This window comes from Mytilus trossulus, chromosome 9, assembly GCF_036588685.1.
Source record: "Mytilus trossulus isolate FHL-02 chromosome 9, PNRI_Mtr1.1.1.hap1, whole genome shotgun sequence".
Taxonomy (NCBI): Eukaryota; Metazoa; Mollusca; class Bivalvia; order Mytilida; family Mytilidae; genus Mytilus; species Mytilus trossulus.
The window spans coordinates 22,844,323-22,857,609 of record NC_086381.1 but is presented as its reverse complement, the minus strand read 5'-3'; the positions used below and the strand labels follow the sequence as shown (position 1 = coordinate 22,857,609).

Below are 13,287 nucleotides of genomic sequence, written 5' to 3'. Positions count from 1 at the left end.
GTTATAAGTAATTTTGAATTATTCAGACTTATTTTCAGCGATGTTATTTGCAGTTCTCTTCTTATTGATCATTTTTACAATTTAACGGGTCTGAATAACGTGTTCAAGATAATTGCAAATTTTGACATCATTTTAAAATTTTCTCTTAGTATAAGAAGAAAAGCGAGCTTTGTTTTATTAGAATATAACTTTTTTTGTGTTTATACGACATTAATGCTTACATCATTATTAATTTGTAATTAAATATTATTTATCGTTGAAATTAGTAGATAATTGATATAATATGATAAACTAACATAAGAGGCGAACATGCCTAGAGAACATTTAAAAGTGATATTCCATCAAAAATTGAAGAGCCATGTCAAAAAAGGAAATATAATAATCAGCTGTCCGAATCATACGATCATTTTGGAGTATACGGACAGTAAACATGAAAAATTCTACAATGCAATGAATTTGTGTTTCTTTTATAAATTCTTTGTCTGAAAATTTGACCATTTTAGACCATTCAAAATTTGAGTTTTATGATGTTTTGTTGAAGAGGCAAAATAGGAGCTCGATCTCCTCTATAGTTCTTTTGCTGTGTCATCTAATTTGATTCAATATGTTTTGCTACTTTATATAGAAAATAAATATTGTAAACTTAACATTGCAAAACAGTTTATTTTTAACAGCATGATACATCTTCTTTATCATCTTGTTGGTGTCATAATTTGTCGTTGGATTGCATCTAAGATATGAAACAAAATGAACATATATCTGTCTAGACGAGGAAGAAAACAAGATTCCAGTTACTAAGGTATATCAAGTACGAATAAAGCATTACATCATATAACATTTTATTTCATACACTGTTTGTATATTTAAAATAACGTCTCGTCTGTTGGACAGAAAAAAAGACATTTGAATTAAAAAACTGGATTAGAAATAATTTAATATAGAAAAAAATGAAATCATTTCAAACTGACTTTAGAAAATAGTAATAGGTCTGGGATAATACCCTTCAAATTTAACAGGATTTATGCATGTTATGTTCAAGAAAGAATCTCTAGAATATCGCTTATATTTAGAGACATTTTTTATATGCATGCGAATCAACTACTTTACTGCTGAAACATTCTTCAAAATAATTGTCTACAATTTTCCAACTTTTATAAAAGCATTACAAATATAAATACAGAAGATCAACATACTTTTTATCACAAATTAAACTTACATATTGTATTTCTGTATTGCTTTCCGGAGCAACTGAGAACATGCCCAGTTTTTGGTGGGGTTAGTGTTGCTGTTGTACACCTATTTATGATATTACTACCTATTGTGTTTGTTTTTATTCACATATCTTTGTCCAAAACATTGGAATTTGATGCGACTGTCATACGAGTGAGATGCTAAGCTAGCTTTAACACTATGTGCATTCTACCATTTTCTACATTAGAAAATGCCTGTACAAAGTCAGTTATATGAAAGTTCTTATCCATTCGTTTGATGTGATTAAGCACGGGGAACCTTTCGATTTGAATGTTCATCGGAGCTCAGTATTGTTGAGATTTTACTTGTTAGGGGTTGTTCTCAAAAGCATTTGAATTGAGATAACAGGCTGTCCAAATCAACTTTTGACTTGGAAACCGCAAAACAGTGAAGATACACTTGTCTCATAGCACGGGATGGTTGTACTATCCAATTTCTATTTTCTATTCATTAAATATAAAAATTATCAACAGCACTGTTAGACAAATTAAAATATTATTGAATAAAACGGATGTTTAAAGGCCTACGTGCTACATGTTAAATAAAACATTAATATGCTGTAATGTTTTTGAAAATGATTTTCATGGAACTTTTGATTAAAAGTGCATTTAGGATAGATGCACGTAACTCAACATCAAAACTGCTTGACGTGACAAAGGAACGGTTATTGTCTTTAACTTCCATCATAACGATAAGTGATTACAAATACTGTCATGTCTGCAAATAATATGATTGTCAATTAATGCAGAGTCGACTTTATGTAAAATGACGTCTACCGAAACCACCAGCGCTAATACGCAAGTCCTTTGAAACGCAACATAAATCTCTAACTGTTAGTCATTGTAGTTTACAATTCTTATATATGTCAGATACAAAACATGGAAACTCTAAAAAAAAAAATGAAACATAACCCACAAAAAAAACACTAAAAACACCCTAAAAAACATAACAAGAACATAATAAGAATGGAGCCTGTTTATTACAGACGGATATATATATACGGTGCATTTAAATGGGATAAACTGACAAATGTTTCTCTATAATGTTCAGAGTTATTAAACAGATGCAGTGATAGTATAATTCAGATACATTACTTATTATATTTTTTTTCTACGTTTCTTTTTTTTTCTCATGTTCTAGTACTGTCATATCCTTAATTATAAAAAAGAACAAATATGTGGTATAATTGACAATAAAAACAACCTCCACAAAAGAACCAAATGACATAGATTAACAACTATAGGTTACCATAAAGACTGCAACAATGAGCAACCAAATACCGCATAGTGTATAAATAGATTTTCAACGTTTTCTGTCCTTTTTATATACCTGGCTTTATAACATTCGACTGTGAGCGTTCCTATTGAAGCAAATCCAGAAAAGTGCTTCTGAAACATGATGTTTATAACGGATTGTTTTCACTTGTTATAGCACTGAGTCAATACCTTTGCTGTTGGGCTATTATAAAATACCCCAGGGTATCATCAGCACAATAGTCAGTACTAGAGTTCTAAATTGCCCGTTATAAATCTCTCAGGCATGTATGCCTTACATGTAAATAAATATGTCTATAATTTGTAATTTTTGGTCAGTTTCACTTGATACATGTTAGGGCGCGTCAGCGTTTTAGGTTCTTTATATAGGTCCTTGAGTTTCTAATATTTTGCTTTGAGCGTTCATGATGAAGGTCCACCAAGAATTTTTTTTAAGACGCATAAAATGTGAAACGTTTTGTTTGCATTTTTTTTCTATGAAAGGTCCCGAAATGAGAAACGTTTAACTTTACAAATCAGAAAACCAAAGACCTGCCTTAAATTTATTTGATTTAAGATCGTTACTAACAGCAGACTATCATTTCCAATTCAAGTCTCGTTAAGTTTTTTGTCGCACTTTAGTGTTTCTGTTGTTTCGTTTTTTACCTCCTATAGTTGATGTGTTTTTCCTCGGATATAGTATGTAACCCGGATTTGTTATCGTTCAGTCCATTTATGACTTACTTACAACGGTATACTACTAATGCCTCTATATTGAACATGACAACTCGGTCATACATTATCAGCTGATTTCAAATGGCAAATTTGATATAATTTGTTTATATGCAGATTTTGATATTAATGTTTAACTGGATGTATTTATTTGACTGGTATATTCGGGTATTTCATAATTTAGTTTTTAGACCATATTGAAAAAAGACTGTTTCAATCAAAACAATTCTCTGAACCTTGTACTTATTTTTATCGAGCAATAATCATCGGCGTGGAAATACACTGTGCTCTTCATCTTGTAGACTTAATCAGTCAGCCATGTCTTTTATTCACTTCAAACATAACTTTTTATGAAGACTGAAATAAAGCTTATGCTATTCTTTTACTTCATAGTTCGAATGTACAGTATGTACTCTCATTGAACAGTAAAAACGTTTGGTGACAATATTGAACGCATCTACCCAATCGAACTTCAGATAAATGATACCATATATACGCATAGAGTAAAGACTGCTTTTATCTTGGTATACATTTATTAAAATTGACCATGAGGGATAGTTGAGCGCAAATATTTACGATAACGGAATTAAATTAATCTTCTAACTGTTTTCATTGTAACAAAAAATATTAACAAAAGCAATGTTCCGTTAAACAGTAACAAGGTTTCTTGGTTGGCTTTTATTCTCTGAGGTTAGAACCAGTCTGATATAAAATGTCATTAATCTGATGTAAACTCTGTGTTATTTGATTGTTGAAATCATTCGGAACACTATGGATATTATACACTTAGGCATAACTTTCAATATCAAACTGTTTGGATTAAAGCGCTTCGGGTCAATTTTAACAACACGACATTTGCATCTGGTGGGCTAAAAAAGGATGACCTTGGAATTATTATTTACAACCACTCGGCCAATGCTACTGCTGGTGGATAGTGTTTCGTGTTCGATTTCATTACCAGTAGATTTGTCATCATGTCATCCCTAACTCCCATATCGGCTTCGAGGATTTAGCCGAGGGCCGATATGGGTCGAGGAATAATACCAGGGCCAATATGGAAAAGATATCCTATTATTTATTTATCACATATTCAAATTCTGCAGAAAAGAGACAAAATCAATTATAACAATTTAATGAAACATAACAGATAAATTCTTAAACATTTTATCACGGAAAAAAGTAAAATCACAAAATAACTGAACTTGGAGGATAATCAATTCGGAAAGTCCATAATCACATGGCAAAATCAAATAACAAAACGCATCAAAAACGAATGGACAAGAACTGTCATATTCCTGACTTGGTACAGGCATTTTCAAATGTAGAAAGTGGTGGATTAAAACTGGTTCTATAGCGCTAACCTTATCACTTTAATGACAGTCTCATCAAATTCCGTTATACTTACATTGATGCGTTAAATAAACAGACAAAACAAATAAAATAGTCAAAATATGGGCACACCAGTCATCATCGTATAACAATTTTAAAAGGGACAATTTAACAGAATACAAAACATCTTCTATCTACGAACACATTCATTGATTTGAGTGTCTGACGTCAGAAAATTGTATACGTCACATAATTTGTCGTTCAATGTGCATACAAACAAGTGTAGTTAGGAATGCAATGACGTAAAGTCGTTTGGAACCAGAGCACAATAACCAATAACCTCTTGTTTGCTCCGGGTAATTTTGAGGTTATTACATACGCTAACCCGACGTATTCGTAACAATTATGTGATATATACTATGTATTTTATCGCATAGTTTTGGTTCTTCCCTCGCCGGGATTCCAACCCATGTTTTCTGTGATATCGTGACACCAAATCGCCTGAACTGCAGCCGTCCCGCTAGACCACACGACCACCTGAGCCCATTTGAGCGATTTGGTGTCACGATATCACAGTAGCATGGGTTCGAATCCCGGCGGGGGAAGAACCAAATATTTGCGAAAGCAAATTTACAGATCTAACATTGTTGGGTTGATGTTTATATAGACAAGTTGTATATACATTATTTACACAGCCATGTATCACCATCATTGATGGCGATCCGATGGATACATCTGTTGTAGAGTTGTCACTCACTCAGACGTACTATATATATATACCAAATGTTTGATTCTTCCCTCGCCGGGATTCGAAACCATGCTACTGTGGTATCGTGACACCAAATCACTGCAGCCGTCCCGCGAGACCACACGACCACCTGGGCTTAAAAAAAAAATATATATATATACAACTCGTCTAAACATCAACCCAACAATGTTAGATCTGTAAATTTGCTTTCGCAAATTTTTGGTTCTTCCCTCGCCGGGATTCGAACCCATGCTACTGTGATATCGTGACACCAAATCGCCTGCACTGCAGCCGTCCCGCTAGACCACACGACCACCTGGGCTCTGATATATATATATATGATATTGAACAATTGATACCAAAACCTTTTGTTCACTTGAATTCTTTAACTGTATTTTATGATTTTAAGATATTGATGTACCAAACTCATTAAAGATATCAGGCTCAAATTTGTGTACGTCAAACGCGCGTTTAGTCATTTAAATATTCCTGAGTGACTCTCAAATCACATAGAAATATAAAATAAATAACGAATTTTAAGTTCAAGATTATTGAGGACCCAAAAATTCCGAAAGGTATTCAAAAGACCTTCGGAAATCTGTTCAAGTAATTTAATTAAAACGACTTATTTAAACTAATCCGCTCGTGTTAACCTCTTCATTCCTTCGAATTATAGCCCGAAGGTATGTTGTTAGAATGTTTACACCAATTAAATTTCAGAAAACTCTTTACAAACAACTATTTTAAGCAAATTGAGTTTTCGTATGATAACTGTTGACTTCCTGATATAAGTCGAGTTTTTGACTATTCTGGTTACAGGATAGTCAGCAAAAAATGGTTGGTAAATGCTGTTCATGTGAAGTAATGGAACGAATGAAAATGTTTTGATAAAAATTACAACTTTTTATGAAGATCGTCATCTTAATTTGTTTAGTAATTTTCTCTCATCCTTTTCCGTTGCTCTTTACAATTTCTTTTCTTCATAGAATTATTTTTGAGCTGGTAATTATATTTTTGTGAAATGTTTATAGTTATTTTTTCATGCTTCACTATATTCAGTCTGAAACTCATCACAAGCAAATGGGAAATCTTTTTGACTGTTGGCTCCTACATGCACTTCAACGTCGTTCATTTTTTAAACTTTTGTAAATCGTCACTCTTGTGAAGACAAAACACCACCATGACGTTCACTATTTGAAGACTTATATCTATGATGAGTTTATTTCACCATGCAACATCACCGTTCAGTTTACTACTTAATTATGTCTTCAAAGGATTAGGTAGAAAAACATGAACGGTACAAATATCTTTTTCACAGATTGCAAATTTCGGCAATCTTTGTCTCGTACGTGACAGATATTGTTTTCTGTCATTATTTAATGTTTTGTTATTTGGAAGGATTAGGATTGATGCCTAATCGTGGTTTGTCTTGTAACATTTAATGGTATTAACGGATTGCAAATTAAAAAAGAGTTTTTATGTTGTACTGTTATACCACTGTCCAAGGTTTTGGGGAGGGTCGGGATCCCGCTAACATGTTAAACCCCGCCACATTATTTATGTATGTACCTGTCCCAAGTCAGGAGCCTGTAAGTCAGTGGTTGTAGTTTGTTTATGTCTTACGTATTTGTGTTTTGTTTATTATTTTATACAAATAAGGCCGTTAGTTTTCTCGTTTGAATTGTTTTACATTGTCATATTGGAGCTTTTTATAGCTGCCAATGCGGTATGGGGTTTGATCGTTGTTAAAGGCCGTACGTTTACCTATAGTTGTTAATGTCTGTGTTATTTATTTGTCTTGCGGACAGTTGTCGCATTGGCAATTATACCAAATCTTCTTTTTTATATTAACAAAGTTGCAATGAAGATAGATAAATCAAAATTACTGTCATTCAACTTCATATTTTTATTGTTGCTCATGTTTGTTTGAAATCCATGTTGAATGACTGTCTCATTGGCAATGGTTCTACATTTTCTAATATAAAGTCATTAAGACCGGAATCAGAGACATGCATTTTCGTCCTTATTTGTGGTCAGAACACAACGCGTTAAACATGGCATCATGCCTGTCCTTCCACCCTTTTAAAGTACAAAATTTCACCGAAGATTTTACCCTCTGATGTTTAACAGACATGATGAATGTATTTCTCTATGTCTATTAAATTACAACGAAATATACTTGGGTTAATCTATTTTCATCCTTATCTTTATACTTGCAATATTTCCATTGTCTTATTTGACAAAGATATTTTAATAATCGACTCGATCATCTCGAAAGAGAGAGAGAGAGAGAGAGAGAGAGAGAGAGAGAGAGAGAGAGAGAGAGAGAGACAGAGAGAGTACTATTAAGCAATACTTACAAAGTTATATATTCAATATCGACCAATACACTACAATATAACAACCTTTATTTGGAAGCGGATATCTATGTCTGCCATAATATAGCGTGTGTTGAAATTTGCCCTTCATTAAAAGATATTGTTGCTAGCCTTTGGGTTCCACTGGCTGCTTAGATAAACAATGTTGAATAACTTTGTTATGTGAATGACGTCATAACACAGGAAACTGCTGATTGTAACCTAAGGACAAATAAGGAAATGGTGGTTTTTCAGAAAAGTGTATGTTTATGTAAATTGCCACACGTACCGTTTCATACTAGTTTCAATTTCTCTCTAGAACTTCAAAATGTATTTGACTTACTTTTATATGCATGCCTTTAGTTTAAGATTTCTTGGTGATTATTTCTGGTTCAATTAAATACTTGATATTGTGAGCACCATTGGCAGACCATACAACAGTTAGTATCATACTTTAAGGCATCGATGTTTATCATTGTTGGAGTTTAAAATAATTTTGAAGAAATAAATATACTATCTGTTCTTCAGTTGCAACGGAAGGATGAGTTATGAAACACCTTCGCTTCAATATTTTTGTTGTACCATTTGCATTTTAATTCAATATCGTTGATTGTAGTAGTTCTTCATCAATGACAGTTTTTCTAATAATAATTAAGACATGTGTTGTTAAAATGGTCGAATATCGATAATGATTATACAATGCACAACGTATTTAGCGTAGATCTATTAGTTTGTCAAATGTCATATGTGCATTGTTTTCATTGTAGTTCATATACAATATCGATATATCAACTCAATTTCGATGCAATTCTTTATGTTTTACGGTTGCCCTACGTCTATTTCTTTCAATCTGAAACTTTGTCGAATACGAAGCAATCCATTATTGAAAATCTGATGCTAAAATTCATCAAATGTAACTAATTAGATGACAGATTGAAATGGGATAGTAATTTTTTTCGTTTGACTTAATTCTATTATTTTTGTTTTTTCAATTCCTTTTATTCAAATGATTAATGCATCTTCGTTTGCTATCAGCACACGTGATACAATGTGTTTGTTAATGCCTTTCTAACCTTGATTTCTATTCTGTGATTTATAAATTTTCATTGTGTAAATAAATTATGATTTTTTTTTATTTCATAATCAAGAGTTATCAGAACGAAACGCATATCTAACTTAATGTATGTTTTGGAGGAGAGGGAAAAATACCAAAGGAATATTCAAACTGTTTAATTGAAAACAAACTATCAATGTCAAAGCAAAAAAATATACAAGAAATGCATAATATATGTTTAAAAAGTCAGTTTTCATATTATAACGGATGTACTCTTATAATTTTAGCAGATAAGACTATTTTTTTTTTACAATACCTCATATGTAAAGGCAATTTTGTTCTATATCTATATAAGTTTGTATTTTAATAAAAAAAAAATCTCGTTAGATGTGGAATGTACTAGAACTTAAAACATTGATTGGAAAGACATTCATATCATAGTACTAGTATTGCTAAGATATATAAAATGCCTAGAGTATACAACGTGAAAAAGATGCTTTCAAATTATATTATATTGGGTTGTGAATTGATAATTTTATTATGAATTTTGTTTGCATTATAGTAGCAATAGTTTTACCCGAATATTCCGTTTTATCACACATCAAATACCAGTAATAATACAATGAATTATATAATAATCGAGTCATAATAGAGAAAACTTCCAATTGAACTGATACATGTAGTACATGTATTTATAAAATGCACACTTGCATCAATACAATTCTATTCACTGTGCATTTTATGGTTGTATTGATTTATGAAAAATAGATAAAAATTCACCTTGTGGTTCAGTTATATTCTTATTAAATTTTAAAACAAAAACAGACCTCATATTAAAAAAAACAATAGTACTTGGATGTGGAAATAATTCTTAAATACCATTCATGTACTTATAGAAATTTCAGTTATACACTTTGCATTAAAACAAACAACGACATAATTTTGTTTCAAATACAGAAATCCAATGAAAAACATTAGTAATCCGACTTTGATTTGAACCGGTCTGTTTGATCTGAATCTAAGAATGAACAATACACAACTAAGTTATTTACGGTCTTTCAATCAGTTTTTAAGACTTATTTATTGTGGTTAATTCAGTAAAATTTAGACAATTCACATGAAGTCAGTTAGATCTGTACATGATATGTGTTGACAATAAATCGATTAATCATGTAGACGAAACGCACGTCTGGCGTATAAAAGTACTCCTGGTACCTTTGATAACTATATTATAGTGTTATTAACTGGCTGTTTCTGTATTGGCACTGGTATAGATTCAAGGTTTGCTGTATTGGCCTCGAGACCCGTAGGGTCGAGGGCCAATACAGCTGACCGAGAATCTATACCAGTGCCAATACAGAAACAGCCAGTTCATAACACTTTTATTAAATAATCCAACTTTTTTAATACAGACTTGTTCTGAATGCTGTATTACATACATCAAATGTGAATATAGGGCCAATATTTCCAATACGGACTGGCAATGATGTGAATATAGGGCCAATATTTCCAATACGGACTGACAATGAATCCTGAATTACATGCACAATATATGTTTACAGGGCCAATGATTTTAATACTGACTTGCTTTGAATCCAGAATTACATGTATGATATCATTGATATGTGATCAGCGGCCAACATTTCAAAAGACAAATTTGTATGAACTGTCAAATTGCAGTTAATATTTTAATCAAACTAATTAAATAACATTGAGAAAAGTCAAAGTAAAATGTTTATGTAACAATAACAATTTGATGAACAACTTTAGCTTTGAACAAATATCATTTCAAATTTTTACTGTTTGTTAGCATTAAAATGAAAATTGAATGTTCCACAACTTATGTTTGCCCCATACAATATACCATTTATTTTGCTCATGTCAAATGTTGGCATATTCAAGTTGTTAACGGTTGATTGTTCATTTATGTTAACTGATGAGTTTCCAAGAGGAACAGCAGCTAAAGGAAGATCTGAAGTATGTACGGACTGTAGTTGTGTATCTATTGAAGCAACATCTACTGTTGAAGAATATATTTCACTTGATGTAGATGTACATGTAGCTCCTGTAGGAGATAATTTATCTAAGACAGCTTCATCAGCTTCTGAAATGGATGCATTAGATTATGTAGACGGGATAAGCATACTTGAAATAGTATCTGACGCCATTTGTTGTTGTTTAATTGATGGTGTTACATAACTTTTAACACTTTCTATGCTTTTCCATCCCCCTAAATCTGCCACTTCTGTTAAAGGTCTACCTCCATTCAATAATGTTTGCCCAAAAGTTTTCCGCGAAGAATGGTTTACCTTACGGCCCTGAAGATCACACTTTGATGCCATATCTTTCATTATTGTCCCCATTTTATTCTTCCCAACACACTGTCTTGAATACCATATTTCAGACTTGGGTTTATTTAAAGGTTTGAGATAAAACCTACTATCAGGTTCCCTCATATCCAGTGGACGACGGTCCCTATATGCTTTATATATCTTAATTGGGCAGTTGTCATCTTCTGGTACTTGAAATGCCTTTGGTAGGACTTTTCTACAATCCCCTGAATTTTTTCCACTTCTAGTTTTGGTGCTTTTTTCTATAAAAGAAAGAATACAATAATTTAAAATATGAATTACCCAGTATCTATTGGAGACTTGTGAATTGTTTGGCTTAAAAGTGTGTTTGATTTTAATTCTGTGTACAGTGAATAGAAAGATTTAGAATAGATTATCAAAATGAGATTTAAACAGTCCATTAACTAGTATCAAATCTATATGTGTTATATACTGATGTTGTTGTCTCTGTAATATTAATCATGTGTATGTATTGTTTTGTTTTTTGCCAGGTCAAATATAGAAAAAAATTGTATAGGCCCATGGGCCTTAACTGTTGTTTTTTTTTATCAAAAGTACCTGTGAATTCTAAGTATTCCTTTCCATCTGACGTCATTTTAAGTTCAACATCACCCCATAGCATATTTGAATGGTCTTGTCTTCCTCTTAGTCCAAAATATACTCCATTGTTTAGCCAAACTGTATTTAGTAAGGATTCCGGATTACCTGAAAACATGCATTTAGAATAATATAACATTGAAAAGTCATTAAAAAAGATTTGGATATATCTTTTATAAACAACATGTACATATATTTAGTTTTTCGCTCTGTTAAATGAAAAAGTTTTTGGCGCAAACTGTTTACATTTTAATGTAGCTATACACACAAAAAAATTGTTTTATTTATTTATATGTATGTGAAATACATTTATCACTTATATATCGATCAAATTACATAGAACATCATTTGAAATATTTGATTGTTCCAAAGTATGACTATAAATGTTACCTACCAGCACCCAATACATTCTTCTCATACATAATCTCAATTTCCTCTTTCTCCAATGGATCTGCTTTCAGTTTTTTATTTCCTTTTCCCATGACTTTTAGACACTTTCTTTTGGACTCCAAAACTCTTTTTGAGTGGCTAAAAAGTGTGTCATCCTTTATGGAATATGGCATCTTTATATCCTTGAAGTGCCTAAAAAATTAATATTAACATTATTCAAACATGTCAAAGAATGATATATTTATTAAAAATAAAAATTGGGAATAAGAAAAAAAAAATTATAAAAGTTAATTCATATATAATGATTATACATGTAGCATGTTAAATGATAGTCCAAATGTCAAATGATTATGACGTTTTGTAAGGCTTTTTTTTTAATAATTTTTGGGATGCCGTACGGTAAAAAAAATAAAATAGCCTGACAAGACTTCATAAATATGTGAACCAGTAAAATGATAGTAAAATGTTTACATGCACATGTTACTATATCATAGTCTATTTATAACAGAGAAAATATGAGAAATGCTTCTTACCTCTCAATGCTGTTCATCATTGCAGTTATGGAATCTGGCTCATATTCTGTTTTGTCCTTTTTTCGGACCCCAAGACAAAATCTTGCCAGCAAACCATCCATTTCCTTTGGTGGAATTTCCTTAAAATCTCTTGCTTCACCTATTTCTATAAGCCAGTCTTGAAAGGTTTTTACATCAGTTCTTGTTTTGTAAAGGGTATTTTTATTAACAGTGTCAACCAAAAATTTATCCGTATCTTCAAGAGAAACATCGGAAAATCTTTTGTTTTCCTTGTTGTTTGAATCATTGACATTGACATCATTCATCGAAGACGACGGGTTTTCGTCGACTCGGACTTCATTTCCAGTGTCAGTCTCATAATTAAGCTCTTGGAAATCATAATCTATTTCAAACGTTGAATCATAACTGGTCCTTGCAAAATCAGCTAATATTACTTTCGCCTCCTCGCTTGTAAATGACACCGTTTGCACCTCTTCTGACATAGCTTGTTGTTGTTGTTTTGCAGACGACATTGTTGTAATATTTGTTCTTTTAGAAACGGAACTGATAAAATTCCGACAACGACCGGAAGTGAAAAGGCTGTATTAGCCCTAGGGCTCATACGGCCTTTTTCAGTATTGGACCGGGCCGAAAAGCAATATAGATCACGTGATTTATATGACCAGGACGACGTCACCAGTATGACATATGCC

At 32.0% G+C, this 13,287-nt stretch overlaps 1 protein-coding gene across 1 annotated transcript; it reads right to left on the bottom strand.

Annotated features, from left to right (window-relative positions):
• Positions 1-10,011: 10,011 nt before the first annotated feature.
• LOC134683706 (zinc finger MYM-type protein 2-like) lies at positions 10,012-13,085 on the bottom strand. Its single transcript, XM_063543019.1, has 4 exons — positions 12,596-13,085; positions 12,067-12,254; positions 11,634-11,780; positions 10,012-11,317 (listed from the first exon to the last, which is right to left on the bottom strand). The coding sequence occupies exons 1-4, from the start codon at positions 13,075-13,077 to the stop codon at positions 10,848-10,850; spliced, it is 1,287 nt and encodes a 428-aa protein (XP_063399089.1). The 5' UTR covers positions 13,078-13,085; the 3' UTR covers positions 10,012-10,847.
• Between the last annotated feature and the right edge of the window lie 202 nt (positions 13,086-13,287).